The 16,846-nt window shown below is 45.9% G+C and overlaps 1 protein-coding gene across 2 annotated transcripts in view; it reads right to left on the bottom strand.

Moving 5' to 3' along the window:
- GRIK4 (glutamate ionotropic receptor kainate type subunit 4) overlaps nucleotides 1–16,846 on the bottom strand; it is a 484,233-nt gene that overhangs the window by 37,166 nt on the left and 430,221 nt on the right. For both annotated transcript variants that reach the window (XM_043482502.1, XM_043482503.1), the window contains exon 13: nucleotides 11,271–11,384. In XM_043482502.1, the coding sequence (XP_043338437.1) occupies nucleotides 11,271–11,384 (114 nt within the window). The remainder of the gene's footprint in view (nucleotides 1–11,270; nucleotides 11,385–16,846) is intronic.

Raw genomic sequence — 16,846 nt, 5'->3', positions numbered from 1 at the left:
TACTTGATTGCACCCCCTTAAAGTACTCTAAACATTATTTATTTATACTCATCATCATTTAAGACTCTTGAGAGTACCGTGGTCAGTAAGGAGATCAACCCAGTCAATCCTAAAGGAAATCAACCCTGAATATTCATTGGAAGGACTGATGCTGAAGCGGAAACTCCAGTACTTTGGCTACCTGATGCGAAGAACTGACTCATTGGAAAAGACCCTGATGTTGGGAAAGATTGAAGGCAGGAGAACGGGGCAACAGAGGATGAGATGGTTGGATGGCATCACCAATTCAATGGACATGAGTTTGAGCAAGCTCTGGGAGTTGGTGATGGACAGGGAAGCCTGGTGTGCTGCAGTCCATGGGGTAGAAAAGAATCGGACATGACTGAGTGAGTGAACAACAATGAACCATCCTTTAGGGGGGCTCTCTTATTGATTTATACATGTCTCTGTTGACTACACTTTGGGCCTGCTCCTTCTGGTGAAGACAACCACTTTGAAGTAGATAATTGGTGATACAGAGTCTATGCCCCAAATGTCTAGGACAGGCCAAGCCCTGTAAATGGGGCTGCAAATTAGATGGCACCAAAATGGAAACTGGTTCCTTGATTTTTGTATTGTGTTTCAGACTGACCACATCAGAGCCAGCATCATGGATGCCGTCGGATGGTGAGCGAGACGGGGCTGGTCACCAAATGACTATGATCCCTGAGTGGCAAGGCCCTTTGAATGTCAGCAGTAGAGCTGTTCACAGAGTTACAGAGTGGAACTAATCTCCTCTTGCCTGGTGAAAATTCCTCTTATCCTTAAAAAAATCCATAAACTCACTGACACTTCATTCCACATTTACTGGAAGGAATGACATTATAGTAAGAAAGTAATTGCTTGCCCAGAGTCTGGAGCCAAATGCATAAGGACATCAGGGCCAGGTAGTGCAGGACAGGTAATGAATTAACACGCAGACTCTGGAGTCAGCCTGCCCAGGACTGAATCCTGGCTGTACCATATACAATAATGGGACCCTGGGCAAGTTACGTAAGCTCTCTAGGTCTCCATGTCTTCTTCTGTAACATGGAGTAATCATAAAACCTCCCTCATGCATTGTTTTAACACATGGTAAGTGCTATACAAGTGTTGGCTCCCCCTCTGTCTAATGGGCTTCCCTGGTGGCTCAAAGGTAAAGAATCCACCTGCCAATGCAGGAGATGCAGGGTTGATCCCTGCATGGGAAAGATCCCCTGGAGGAGGGCATGGCAACCCCCTCCAGTACTCTAGACTGGGAAATCCCATGGACAGAGGAGCCTGGCGGGCTACAGTCCACGGGGTCGCAAAGAATCGGACATGACTTTGCCACTGAACAACAACTGTCTGATGGTAGCCATGTGTGAGAGAGGTGGGGGAGGTGGTGTGTGACCAAAGAGAGAACTTCCTTTTACAGTCCTCCCTCATGGACAAGAAATCCAATTTTCTGCCCCGTAGTAGCACATGCTAAAGATGCTTGGAGGGAGAATTCCATCTTGCCACATTCCCTTTCTGTAACTCCTAGAGTTTTTGTGGGTTATAATACATGAATGGTTTTAGAAAAGGCAGAGGAACCAGAGATCAAATTGCCAACATCTGCTGGATCATTGAAAAAGCAAGAGAGTTCCAGAAAAACATCTATTTCTGCTTTATTGACTATGCCAAAGCCTTTGACTGTGTGGATCACAATAAACTGTGGAAAATTCTGAAAGAGATGGCCATACCAGACCACCTGACCTGCCTCCTGAGAAACCTGTATGCAGGTCAGGAAGCAACAGTTAGAACTGGACATGGAACAACAGACTGGTTCCAAATAGGAAAAGGAGTACGTCAAGGCTATATATTGTCACTCTGCTTATTTAACTTATATGCAGAGTACATCTTGAGAAATGCTGGGCTGGAGGAAGCACAAGCTGGAATCAAGATTGCCGGGAGAAATATCAATAACCTCAGATATGCAGATGATAGCACCCTTATGGCAGAAAGTGAAGAAGAACTAAAGAGCCTCTTGATGAAAGTGAAAGAGGAGAGTGAAAAAGTTGGCTTAAAGCTCAACATTCAGAAAACTAAGATCATGGCATCTGGTCCCATCACTTCATGGCAAATAGATGGGGAAACAGTGGGAATAGTGGCTGACTTTATTTTTCTGGGCTCCAAAATCAGTGCAGATGGTGACTGCAGCAATGAAATTAAAAGACGCTTACTCTTTGGAAAGAAAGTTATGACCAACCTAGATAGCATATTAAAAAGCAGAGACATTACTTTGCCAACAAAGGTCCGTCTAGTCAAGGCTGTGGTTTTTCCAGTGGTCATGTATGGATGTGAGAGTTGGACTATAAAGAAAGCTGAGCACCAAAGAATTGATGCCTTTGAACTGTGGTGTTGCAGAAGACTCTTGAGAGTCCCTTGGACTGCAAAGATCCAACCAGTCCATCCTAAAGGAGATCAGTCCTGGGTGTTCATTGGAAGGACTGATGCTGAAGCTGAAACTCCAATACTTTGGCCACCTGATGTGAAGAGCTGACTCATTGGAAAAGACCTTGATGCTGGGAAGGATTGAGGGCAGGAGGAGAAGGGGACGACATAGGATGAGATGGTTGGATGGCATCACTGACTCAATGGACATGGGTTTGGGTGGACTCCGGGAGTTGGTGATGGACAGGGAGGCCTGGCGTGCTGCAACTCACGAGGTCGCAAAGAGTCAGACACGACTAAGCAACTGAACTGAACTGAACTGATACATGAATCATGAGGGTTTCCCCAGGGCTCCCCCGGGAAGTGATTAGGGTAATACCAGGCTCTCTTCTGGAAGGCTGGCTCTTAGAAGCTGGTAATTGCAAGCTTTGGAACTCAGTTCCACCTCAGCCTTCCCAGAGAAGTCAAGACAGAGTGGCTCAGATTTGCAGCAGGCTCTTCTGTATTTGTGTGAGGGCTGGGCACCCTCATCACCATTTCCTGACATACAGACTTGTGACATCAGTGCTCTTCCTTCTCTTCCTCCAGCAGAACTCTTCCCTCTCCAGCAGAACCAATGACAAAGGCTCATCCTGTCCTCCATGTGGTCTTGCCAGTCTGTAGAACTAAATGGCCATTCATACAGAGGTTTCTTTCCACTACCAATTGTTATCAGTGGTCAATAAAACACTCCTTAGGGCTGAAGAAACAGGTAAGACAGATGCAGTCTCCATGAATCCTTCTGGAAGAAGCAGAAGGAGGTGATTCTTGGTCCACCCCAGGAACCCATGGATAACTCCCTCAGTGTGTCTGCAGTGGATTGTCTTGATATTTTGGTTTAGGATGCACTTCCCACCTCTGACTCCAAGAGGAAAAAAGAAGTAAGCAATTAATTCCTCTTCACTTAAAACACCCAGATGGGGTTGTTGCCTTTATAATCCAGATGCTGGTGTATCTATTTTCACTTTGCTGATTGGGAATCTGGCACAAGAAGACCTAAGTTCTAAACCTGGTCCTGACCTTGACTTTCTGAGTGATCTTAGGTGAACCATTCTGCTTCTCTGGGTGCTGTTTTCTTCTTCCAGAAAGTGTAACATCACAGTCAGCATGAAGTGGGGATGTGAGAATTACTATAGTAACATTGATAAAATCCTTGAGCTTCTTGAGAGAGGAGCACTCTATAAATAACTAATATTAACATGATTGTACATCCAGAGAATCATACTTCCATTATATGGGCTATCAGGTTACTTAGTTTTAAGGAATAGAACTTTATTCATTTTCTATTTTCTTATAACAGAGTATTAAGCAGTATTAGAAATGATTCATTGGTTTACTAAGTATTATTCTCCATTTTCCTAGACAGTCTTTCTGAGATGAAACAGACCTTCTTGAAAAAAGACTAATACATCCAGAAAAAAATGCCAGGTGTTAATTTAATGTTGACATTTTCTTCTTGCTCATTTTTAAATTTAATCACTGTTTGCTTTTTTTTTTTTTTACTTTTCTTTAGAGAGACAATTCTTGTCAAGGGTTAAGAAGAGAAAAAGAACAAAGCATCAAACTTTTACATTTGTCATTCAAAGATGGAGCAGGACATCGCAGGGAAAAATAATTAACTCATATTTTCTAAAAACGTACTTATTTCTTTACCTGTTTTTGATGGCCCTGGTTGCGGCACACGGGCACTTGGTTGTTGCATGTGGGCTTTCTTTAGTTGTGGCGAGTTGGGGCTACTCTCCAGCTGTGGCCTGCAGGCTCAGTAGTTGCAGCTCATGGGCTTAGTTGCCCTGAGCTATATGGGATCTTAGTTTCCAGACCAGGGATCGAACCTGTGTCTCCTGCATGGGCAGGCGGATTCTTAACTACTGGACCACCAGGGAAATCTCACTGACTCAAATTTTCAAGGGAGCCTTAGATGCTCTGGCTGGTTCAGGACACTATATGGGATCATAGATAGTATCATCAGATTAGAAAGGATCTTGAAAGATCACCTAACACATGTCCTTGACACAAGGAAACATACCTACTATACCATAAAGATAGACTGAAAATCTGGGTTCTGTGCCACTCCCATCACTTCACCCTCTTTCTTCTTTCCCCTGCACCACTGGCCATCACTGACCTCAGAATCCTTCTGTGTGAAACGAGAATTCTACTGTCTGCCTCAGGGGGGTTGCTGTAGTAAACCAGAGATTGTTATGTGGAAGTGCTTCATGAATAACGAGGCGTCAGACGATGTTAGTCAACATGCAAATATCCTGGACATGCACCCAACCTCCTTGAATATATCGATGCTGAATTTTTAAAACTTGATCTGGGGCCTCTATGTGCCAAATGTCAAACCCCAGGTTGGCTTCTGGCATGCTCTGGTGAGGCCTTGCTCCAACAGTCAGTGTGTGCTTGAGGCATACAAACTTACTTTAATATTAATCTGAGCAAAAACCTCATTAGGCAAATTGCTGCTGTAGAAAAATAAGAGAGAGAAAACTACATGACACACTCTAGTATCAAATATGAATGTTTTGATTTTCTGTGCTCTTCTCCCTTCCATTCACAGATATTTGGGAGCTTATAGTATGCATCAATTCTATAAAACTCTGGACTACAAAATGCACAATTCTATGAAACCCCCTGGACTGCAAAATGCCCTTGGGGTTATACTGCTATGCTACATACTGAACTTCTCAATAAGAAATGAGCTAATATGCCAAGGAAATGAAGAGAGTCCTGAACTTCTGATGTCCCCAGTCATTGGACTCCCATCTGTGGAGTAGCAGGGGACACTCCAGATTCTAAAGGCTGGGCCCTCTATGTATGGCCTGGAAGCTCATCTGACCTGGGTCAGGGGTTCTGAGGCCTTCTCAGGAGGGTGATTTGCTGTCTGTGGGATGCACAGGCATCAGGGCGGGAGGGAGTAAGGGGTTCTGGTGGCAGCTATGGCAGGCCTGACCCATTGATGGATCTGAGCTTCCCCAACATCTGCTTTCACTTGCTTTTTGTTCTCAAGACCAACAGGGTAAGGGCCAGAAAGAAAAAGAAGAAATCAATTCAGGTCACTCATCCTGCTGCCTAGAATACTAGACCTCCCAACAGAAGCGAGGTTCCTGGGAGCCAGTGATGCTTGGCCGTGAGCCACAAAGGGAAGTAGTGCTCACTGCTCACAGAATTACAAGATCCCTCACACTTCTCCCCCCTTTCCTTTCTTCCTTCCATACTTTTCAAGTAAATGCTGCATGTTTAGGGTGATGACATTTTCCATACCAAAAATCATCCCATAAAAATGTATAGTCTAATACCATATGATATTGGGGCTTCCCAGGTGGCTCAGTAAAGAATCTGCCTGCCAGTGCAGGAGGCATGGGTTTGATGATCCCTGCTCCAGAAAGACTCCACATGCCTCGGGGCAAATAAGCCCCATGCAACACAATTACTGAGCCTGTGTGCTGCAACTACTGAAGCCTGAGTGCCCCAGAGCCTGTATTCCACAAGAGAAGCCACTGCAACAAGAAGCCTGCACACCGCAACGAGAGAGTAGCCCCCACTTACCGCAACTAGAGAAAGCCTGTGGGCAGCAACAAAGACTCAGCACAGCCAAAAATAAAAGTAAATAAAGTACTTTTTAAAAGCCTAAAAAATAAAAAGCAAAGAAACACCCACCTCCAAGGAGGATACAGCCCACGGGAATGCAGCAGTTGATGTTAGAGATGAAGAGAGCTTGAACCAAGGCAGGGTGAACAAGAATAGACCGTAAATATGAAGATTGTTTAGGACGTGAGTGGACCAAATGGACATTCGAGGAAAGACAAGTGCAGGGCGGCTCAGGTGGCTGGATGGAGAGGTTGTGACCTGAGATGGGGCAGAGGGGAGGAGGGAGGAATATACCAAATGCAGTTTGGTTGTGTCACTGTTTTTGAGGTGCCTGTGAGATATCCACGTTTGTGTGTGCTCAGTTGCTCAGTCAGGTCTGACTCTTTGTGACTCCGTGGACTATGGCCTGTCAGGCTCCTCTGTCCATGGTATCATTCTAGCAATGATACTGGAGTGTTGTCATTGCCTCCTCCAGGGATCTTCCTGACTCAGGGATCGAACCTGCGTCTCCCGTGGCTCCCACATTGGCAGGCGGATTCTTTACCACTGAGCCACCTGGGAAGTCTGGAGATGACTTAGTAATGTATTTAAAAGATGCTTCCGGAATTCAGGAGAGCAGTCAGGGTTAGATTTATAGATTTGGGAGCAGGTGAGATTATCCAGGCAGAGAATTGGGAGAGTGAGAAGAAGAAAGGACCACAGACATTTAAGTGGCAAACAGAGAGAGAAGAACCAACAGAAATGGTAAAGAAGGTGATAATCAGAGAGGCGGGAAGCACAGCAGGAGAAAACGGTGATGTGGATGCTAGGAACAGAGAGGAGGTTTTAATAAGCAGGAGAGATTGACAATAACAAATACCAAAGCCAGCCTCTGAGTGGCAGGGAGTATAGGTCAAAGAGCAAAACAGTCTTCTGATTCTGATCCTGGATATGCCCGGCAGAAATAGATTATACCCCAAGGTTGAGAGGAAGGAAAATATCCCACAATCAACTTGTGATGACCCATGTTCGAGAAGGAGCCTAGATAATCTGAGATTGCTGGAAGGGCACAAATTACTTCTGAATATCTTTAGATTTGAGATATACCTGCCACCACCTGTTATTTTTGAAAGGTTCTGAAGAATTTCTAACTAGGCATTTATACCTTGTGCTAATTATTTTCACTTTTGCACACAGGTTTGATTTTCACCAGATGCTCACTTTTTTGGAAGCTATCACTCACGACTCAGGTGACCTTGGATATAGAGCTAAGAGACTGGATCATTATAGATTATAAATTACATTAAATGAATCATATTTTTGCTCACAGAGAACTATCAGCTAGAGAAAATTTACAAAATAATAAACACCCAGTATTCAACTTTAATTTCATCAGCTTAACACTGATTATGTCAGAGAGAGCTTCTCTATGTATAATAATTTTAGACTGTAGCACTCATGGTGAACTCTGCTGGGCTCCCCTTTGGTATTAGCTGTTTCTGACAACCTCTTTTGTTTCAGACTCTGCACAGTTCATCTCAGACTTGTTCTAACCAGGTCTCCCCTAGTTTGGTCGATTCAGCATTGTCCTCTCCGCTGATGTGCCTTTACTCATGTGGGTCCTCTCAGCCCATCTGATCATGGGTGGTGCTCTAGTGCCCTTGGCCTTAATCAAGAAATCAAGGCCAGAGCCTAGTCATGTGACCTGGCCATAGAAATACCATTTGGAGGAAGACTGTGTCTCTGTCTTTTTTGCTTTTTTTTTTTTTTTTCCCTTAACTGCCCAATTATTTACTCAGTCTGAAAATTAGGCAAAATTTTCACTCTCTGCATAGTTAATATTTTATAAAACATGCATAAATTATAGCTCATATGCCTAAAAACATATAATAATGTTATTATATACACATAAGATAACATTCCTTTGATCAGCCAACTATTTAATGAACTCAGGTCTGATATACTATCACTAACATCACCCATAAAAACTTACATATTGTCTATACAACTATAAATAAGTACTTTAAAACAATAATTCACTATTTTCGTTAAAAGTCAAATGCCACTGGCAAATGAAAACTTTTCTAACCTATGCTGTTTTACCAAATGTGAAGATTTCTCTAAGTTATATAAAGAGTTGTGTTCTTTTTGTATACAAATATATCTGAAAAACATAAAAGCAGTCCAGTGATGTTTCCACCATGATGAATCCGGTCATAAAACGATATATTTATATTAGATACTCCACACTATGTATTTCTCACAACCTAAAAGTTGTGTCTAATGAACATACTGATGTTGTTCATCAGCATACTGATGAACATAATGATCCAATGAACATATTGAGAGGCTGGAGGGAACATTTCTTTTGGCAAACAAAAATATTTCTATCCTATTAGGTCTCTGTCTTTTTTGGATCCTCCCTTGGAGCTCAGCTGTGGGAGGAGAGTAGGTCGGGAGGTGACGGCGGGGGGGGCGCTCAAGAAATGGTGCTGGCTGGAAAGCTGTCTCCAGGTACCAAGAGATGTAATGATGACAAGAACATTACCCTGTGAATCAGGAGACCTGGATTCCAGACCCAACTCCAGGTGTGACCTTGATCTCCTCATCTGTAAGGTGGGAATTATAACACCTCCCTTCTTTCCTCAAAGAACAGCCGTGAGGACCATTTGAGAACAGGGAGAAAGCTCCACTTACGGGACACCTTATGAGCAGGTCACACGGTGTAGGTGACAGCTTCATGTCACGGTGAAACAGAGCAGGACTTACGGTCCTTGTCTCCCCCACCATGTCCTCTGCCTGCCCTATGTGTGTGGGAAACTTTAGCTAGAGGATAAGTTTAATCAGAGAAGTGAGAAATGCAGAAACAAAGGAAAACAGTCAGAGGAGACTAAATAGTAATAATGCAGTCATTAAGCATCGTCAAGAATCTTTGGTTCTTTCTCAAGGGCTATAGATAATATTCTGAGCCATATCCTGTGAGCTGTCTTACAGATACCAAAACACCAGGTGGAGAAATTAACTCCAGGATGACCAGACTGTGCCCATGACATGAGCTGCCACAATTCTGAGAACTGGCCTCAAAGAAATAGAAACAAACCGACCTTGGAACGAAAGATTGGACCTAAACAATCAAGATGCTGCTGCTCAGACCACAGATGACCAATTTAAAGAAGACTGTCAGAGCTGACTGTGCTGTTTCTGTATGTAGCCCCCTACTTCTGTCTATAAAAGCTCTTGCCCCACTGGTTGCCATCAGGGGGTGGGGGGAGTCCCCCACATTTTGGACAGACGTCCGCCACCCTTCCCCCACCCCAGTTGCCGGCATCTGAAATAAAGCAAACTTTCCTTTCCACCAGCCTGGTCTGCTTACTGGCTTTTGAGTGGCGAGCAGCCGGGCCCCACCTACACTCTTTTCAGTAACAGAGAGAACACAGGCTTGCACCACGCCGTTCCTGGGTTTGAACTCTGCTCTTTCACTGAGAGGTGTGTGGGCTTGGCTATGTTTGTAGAACTGCTTGCCACTGTTTCCTCATTTCTAAAATAAGAACAGGATGACTGTATTCATTTACTAGGGCTGCCGTAACGAGGTGCCACTGGCTGGGGGGAGGGGGCTTAATGCACCAGAAGTGTATCGTCTCACAGTTCTGGAGGCTGGCAGTTCAGAATTAAGGGCAATTTCTTTCCTCGTCCCTTCTAGCTTCTGGGGTTGCTGGCCATCCTTGGTGTTTCTTGGCTTGTAGATGCATCACTCCAATCTGCCTCCAAATTCACAGGGTCTTGTCTTCTCCTTTGGGTGTCTGTGTTCAAATTTCCCACTTCTTTATAGAGACACTGGACACTGGGTTTGCTCCACCTCCCCCATTCCAGTATGACCTCATCTTAACTTGACTCTATCTACGAAGATCCTATTTCCAAAAAAGGTCACATTCACAAGTCATTTTGAGGAGACACAAATCAATCTGTAACAACAGCCCACCATCACAGGGGCCTGAAGAGTGTCTGGCACACAAGAGGTGCTCAGTGAATGGGAGTTATCATTATCATGGAAAAGACAGGAGGAAGGATCAAAATCCTCCTTCATTCACAAGACAGACACATCCATCACCGCAGTGATTATGACCAGATCCTCACATTTCTTTCTGGTTTAGCCTGGAGAGCTTGGGATTTTGATGCTGTCTCATCTTCCAGATGATGTAGCCTCTTTGCCCAAGCTGGGCAGCAATGATGATGCACACTGAAGCCCAGCCCAGGACAGTGGTCTTCTGAGCTGCCTGAGTGGACTCTGAAACAAGAAGTCCTTCCTCCTGGAGAAACAGGCCACAGATCCTGATGCGCTGGCTGGGGCTGCAAATATAGATTACTCCATTCTTGGGCTGAGACTCGGCCCAGGGCTGAGACTCGGCGCTTGGGAGGGGCTCAGAAGCTGGAGGGTCTTCAGCAGGTACATGGGATGAGCTCTGGATTCCTCGCTGTTGAGCAGCTCTGTGGTGCCAGGTGCTAGAATACATCATGTTGACATGACCTTGGATGCCTAAAGTGACTAGATCATTGGGGAAATCCATGTAATAGATGTGTGCTTAGAGCCAGGTTGGATAAGGGTTACTATTCCCTCTCCGGATGTTCCCCCAACCAGCCGGTAACTTTGACGTCGAATCCAGCCCCTGCTGCCCATGGGTGAGCTTTCACAAACTCATTTTTACACTCAGTCTAGTCCTTCCTTTTGAAAGAGAGGCAGAAGAAGCTATAAGTGATATTACATTACCTGCTCTTTATTCTCCAGTGCAGATAATCAAAAGAGGGAGTCTGCATTGCCTCAGTAGGTGCAATGCTCAGAATGAAAAGAAGCAGGTCTGAAGGTTGCCAAAGGCTTTGAGAAATCTGCGGTGACTCATCTAGGCTAGGGACCCACCACCTTGGAGGAACCTGAGTAACCCATGGGTCCAATTGCCAACACTCTACAAACCAAGGGTTGAATGATCGTTCTTGGCCATCCCTATGCAGTGAAGCAGAAGCATTATTTTTACTGGAAAGCCCCCAAGTGTGACTTTTCCATTCCTCCTGTTTGCAAGTCCTCACAGCTGATGGGGGAGAAAATAGCCTGGCACATTTGCATTGAAGTCTTGAAATCTAAATATTTCTGTGAGTCATTCATTATTACCATATAACTTAGTGTTTGCATGCAAATAACTCTAATGCCATAAATGCTTATAAAATAAATCTCTTACCATATGAACTCGGTAAAGAATGCTAATTCCCAGAGTCATGAATGGCTTCGAGAAATCAATCACTTTCTCCCGTTCCGCAGTAATGGTGAGACCCGCCACGGCCAGATCCGCTTTCTGAAAGGAACAGAGGGAGGTCATCAAAGGGGTGGCCCCATGAGATGGGGGCAGAGGGATTTGTGACCAGAGGCCGCCAGTGATGGGGAGGTGCCACTCTGGTCTGGCTTCTCTGCTTGGGGAGTGACTCTAAGCAGCCAGAGGTCTGGACAATCACTCATGAGAGGACATGGATGTTGAAGCTGTAACTCGTGACTGTCTCAAGTACGTGTGGGTGCTCAGTCGCTTCAGTCCTGTCCGATCCTTTGTGACCCTACAGGTTGTAGCTCACCAGGCTCCTCAGTCCAGGGATTCTCCAGGCAAGAATACTGGAGTGGGTTGCCATGCCCCTTTCCAGGGGATCTTCCTGACCCAGGGATCGAACTAGTGTCTCCTGCATCATAGGCAGATTCTTTACCACTGAGTCCCCGGGGAAGCTCTCATCTGAGGCTAGACCCCTTTAAGTATGCAAATTAGTATAAAAAGGGAGGCTCACTATGGACCATTCAGACAGAGACTGAAAACGCCCTAGGCAAGGGAGAATTGGCAGACAGAACTTCTGGATACTCAATAATGAGTAGTTTTTTATTCAACTGATGAACTTGTTCAGCCAACAAACAAGTCCCAGTGTTGTGTGAGCTTTGGTGAGGGAGTACAGTGGAAAATAAAAATGATGGCTCCTCGGAAATTACAGGCAATCTAATGCAACCGCATTTATCTCCCAGGGAGGAAATGAAGGCCAAGAATTGAGCAAGAGGCCCAATGTCACAAGCTTGTCTTTGTCAGAGGTAGGACTACGCCTCAGGCTTCCTGGACCACTGGCCTTATGTGGCTGTCAAGGTCAAAATCCAGGCCCCACAGCAGAACTCTGAGAAGGGTCTCTGTTCCCTTTTACATGAAGTCACCAGATGTTTCTGCACCTCAGTGCCCACACCTGATGAGAATCTTTCTTGAATTAAGATCCCCTGAGAAAGGAGGTGCTGTCAGCTCCTCCATATACCTCTCTGTTAGGAAGTTCTTCCTTGTGTCTAACTTCAATCCACCCTGTTGCAAAGCAAGCTCACTTCCTATTGGCCTGCTCCCCTATACATAGAGTGGTGGGAAAGGCCCAGAGTGCTGTTCACTCCTGGCCATGCTCTGCCCTAACTAGCTAACCAACCTAAACTAGTCACTTCATTTCTCTTGGCTTCCTTAGTTTCATCTGCAAACCAAGGGCGTGGGGTTTAGACAGTGCCAGGATCCTTCCAAGCAATTCTCCGACAGTGATTTTCAAAGTGTAGTCTAGGATCACCCGCATTAAAATCACCTTATTCTTATTAAAGACTAAGAATGTTAAAGAGTAAAGTGCTTATTAAAATGTGAATTCCTGAGTTTCATCCCAAACCTCCTGGATCAGACTCTGGTTATGGGGCCAGGGAATCTGCAATTGTGACTAGTTGCCCAGGTGATTCCGACTTATACCAATATTTAAGAATCATGTTTTATAACCAAGGCATGTATTTCAGACTGGCCTCCATCAAGGTTTACATTTCAGCTTCTTTTACCACTAATTCTGGTGGATCTGTTGACACACAAGGTGGAGAAAGAAAAGGAAAGTGAGGTGTTTAACAATCTACAAACAGGCCAATAGGTTCTGAATGAGAACACACACACACACATGCACATGCTACACACGTGTGCGATTTTTCCTAAATCATTGCAAAGGAAGTAAGGAGACAGACATGTCACTCCTCACTTTATACACAAAGGGGTTTATTATTTGTACATCCATTGACAAAAGTCAGTTTCTTCTCCATCTCAGCTCCACTCCTCCACCCCCAACTCATGCGAAAGCAGCCCCTCGATCCAGCATCAGTTAACAAGGTAGAGCCTTATAAAGTGAAAGTGAAAGTATTAGTCACTCAGTCATGTCTGACTCTTTGCATCCCCATGGACTGTAGCCCACCAGGATCCTCTGTCCTTGGAATTCTCCAGGCAGGAATACTAGAGTGGGTAGCCGTTCCCTTCTCCAGGGGATCTTCCCAATTCATGGATTGAACTCAGGTCTCCTGCGTTGCAGGCAGATTCTTTACCATCTGAGCTCCCAGAGAAGCCCTTACAAAGTGAGGCCAGGCTTTAAAGTGACTAGCATGCAGATGTAAGAGATTTTTAGTAACAACGAAAAACATAAATGCCTTTTTGAGCTCATTCTATATTTCTCCAAGAGAGGGTTGATGACTGCTGTCAAGTGAATCAACCCGTGAGGAGGGAGTGAAGTTTGATTAGAAGATTGTTAGTGCCTTCATTTGTGGGGACCCTTCAGAGGGTTTTTTGGACCTTGAACTTCAGTCCCTTGATGGCAGTGGCTCTAACTTGAGTTCCACTCAAGAGCACATTTGTAAAGTAACAGAAATCAACCACAAAGATGTAGCAGGTGCAATGCTGGTCCTGTGCTGGGTTATGGCAAAACAGCAGTCAAGCTCTGCAAAGACCTTGGGCGGAGGAGATAGGAGTTTAATAGCTTGGAATGAAAGAATTGAAGAAAAGAATAGAAAAATGAAAACTGATACGATGGGCAAGAGGTAACCACAGCATCCTGTCCTTTTTCTGGTTATTAAAAAAAAATAGATACATCCAAACCAAGTAACCCAAACCAACAACTCTATCCTCAAGTTTCTCCCCCCTGCCCCCACCAAAACAGCCTTCTTCCCAAAAGAGCGAACCTCAGACTGCAATTTAGAAATCATTTCACAAGTTTATAAAGTCAGCCAACAACAACATTATGGTAAAACGATTCCATATGGAGAGGAAACTAGAAATGGACAGCATCCCAGGAGGGCGCTTTCCTTGATAGAAGCAGAAAGACCACAAACCCTGGGAGAACGTCTGTCCCAGCCTCAGACAGGGCACTTCTGTCTATTCTCAAATAGACGCTTCCCCAAACTAGACCAAACAGAAAACTGCCTCCTGGAGACACTGCTGCCTCTTTAGCCCAGCCCTTCTCTCTCTCCTTTTTCGCCACTTGAGAGTAACCAGGGTGCAGGGGAGGCAGGGAGGGAAGAGTGAGATGCTAGAAGAAGCTATGGAGGTTATGTAGTGGATTTTTTTTTTTCATTGACTCAGTAGCGAACAGCAATCATGCACCATGGCTTCCGTGCAGCCCGGATTACCAGCAACAACCTCATGGGATCTGCTATTCCAAAAGGCGGGCATGTCTTTTATTTTTACCTTAGTTAAAAAGACATTACCCTGTAAAGCAGGCTTGGATGAGGAGGTCATGTGCCACGGAACCGAATTAACAGCCACAGGGGCTGGAGCTGCAGACTGGCAACTGTGGGCATGGGAAGTCAAGGGAAGTGCGGGCATCACGACGGTTCAGCCCAGCCCTTCTGCATCTCCAGTCACTCTTTGGGGAGAGCCGTGCTCTCCAGTGAAAGAACCACAGACAGGACATCAGAAGACCTGGCTCTCATCACAGCTGGGCCACAAACTCACTGTGATCTGGGGTGAGTGATTCCACTGCCCGGGCCTGAGTTTCTCCTACTGTGAAATGAAAGGACTCAACCAGATGCTCTGAAGCTCTTGCACGTGTGTGTGCTAAGTCGCTTCACTCATGTCTGACTCTTTGCAACACTATGGACTGTAGCCCGCCAGGCTCCTCTGTCCATGGGATTCTCCAGGAAGGAATCTTCCCAACCCAGGGACTGAACCTGTGTCTCTTATGTCTAACCTGTATTGGCAGGTGGGTTCTTTACCACTAGCGCTGCCTGGGAAGCCCTCTGAAGCTCTTCCCCAGGCCTAAGATTCCAGACTTTCATTTTGCTGGACTAGGAAAGGGAGGAACTTCCATCAGTTGGTCCCCGTTTGCTCCAGAAGATGATGGGTGGTCCCTGGAATCGATGTTTCAGAGATGTCGGGGAGGAGACTGTTTATCACCTTAGTCAGCAGGGAGCAGAGCCCCAGGCAGGAAAGCAGAAAGGCCAGAAAGATACAATGCCATCTGGAGAGGGCAGATCTGGAAGTGTACCCCAGGGTGGGGGCGGGAACCCAGAAAAGGGTAGGACGCCTGGAGCTAGAGAAAGAAGAGAGGGAGGAATGGGAATATGGAACAGGCAGAGCATTCTGTAAGCATCACGATGCTCCTGGTTACTGCGTGTGTGTGTGTGCACACACACAGGGGTGTATAAATACATTCCCTCTGAAAGAAAGACCTCTCTCCTCTTCCCATTTTTGATTGAAAGTGTTCTTTGAAGAGCTTCATGTTCTGCCTCTGAGAGATCCCCTCTTTTATCTCCTGGATGTTTGTGGAATTTACAAAAGGGGAGGGCAGACTGCAGGCAGCCTGGAGGTGACTTCCAAAACATGCTACCCTGTGCCTCCTGGGTTGAATAGGGGTTACATGAGACTGCCACCATCATCGCTATCAGAGCCTGAGGGCTCGGGGTGACTGCAGCTCTTCTCCTAGGATGAGAGGCCTGGCTGGAAGACAGCAAATTCACAGCAGGGCTCTGGGCCATGCCTGCCCCAGCCCGCAGACCCCACCTGGTGCTTCTCTGGGAACACCTCCAGGGAGGCCTCTGCCCACAGCACCAGATCCTGGAAGAGCTGAAGGAACAAAGCTTTCCTCTGTCTCCCTTTCCTTCTCTTTTAGGCACCTGCTGCCCCCTTTCGGGCAAAATTCTATCCCTTGACCTCAGCAGTGCCCAGGCACCCTGGGCAGACCTTCGCAGGCTCAGCTTCCTGCCTCCTTCGTCTAAGAGCTCCTCTCTCACATGGACCCCAGCTAATGAGAGGATGGGGTGGGTCAGAAGACCTGGCTCTGCCTTTTGCTGACCAAATGTTCACAATGACTCACTTAGCCTCTCTGGGACTCAGCTTACCAGGTTATACGATGGGGCGATGCCTGCCTATCAATATTATGTGAGAGTCAAGGGAGATGATGGGCGTGGAAGAGCCCTGTGAACTCTGCACACTGTAGAGTTCCCCCCCCCACACTGGCCTGGGACAATGAAAGCAGCAGACAGGGTGGCGGAGACCCAGCCTTCAGTGTGGGCCAGACCCATCCGGGCTCTGTTATTCCTTACTTGCTGTGTGACCTTGGACAAAAGTTATGTAATCTCTCTGAGCCTCAGTTCACTTATCTGGAAGTGCGGATGATAATAGCCCCCCGCCCTTCCCAGAACTGCTAAGAAAGCGAATGAGACGGTGCTTATAAATGCTGATCATGGGCCCGCTTCAAAGGAAGTACCTGATTAATGTTTGATGTTAAGATGATACTGATAGTGATAATGATGATGAACTTGACAATGATGAGAATCTCAACAGGGCCTCTGGAGACAACATCTTAACCCACGATGAGTTGTAAAAATGTCTGAGGGGACAGCCAGGCCTGTTCCATCTCCAGGTGGGCAGAGGTCTCTGGACATTTGGCCCCTAGTGGCCTTTCCTAGGTGACCTGAGACACACACACAGCTGAACTGACCCAGTGAGTCTCCCTAGTGTAA

This window comes from Cervus canadensis, chromosome 11 (assembly GCF_019320065.1).
Source record: "Cervus canadensis isolate Bull #8, Minnesota chromosome 11, ASM1932006v1, whole genome shotgun sequence".
Lineage (NCBI taxonomy): Eukaryota > Metazoa > Chordata > Mammalia > Artiodactyla > Cervidae > Cervus > Cervus canadensis.
Note: the sequence above shows the minus strand (reverse complement) of the source record. Positions and strands in the feature narration are given on the sequence as shown.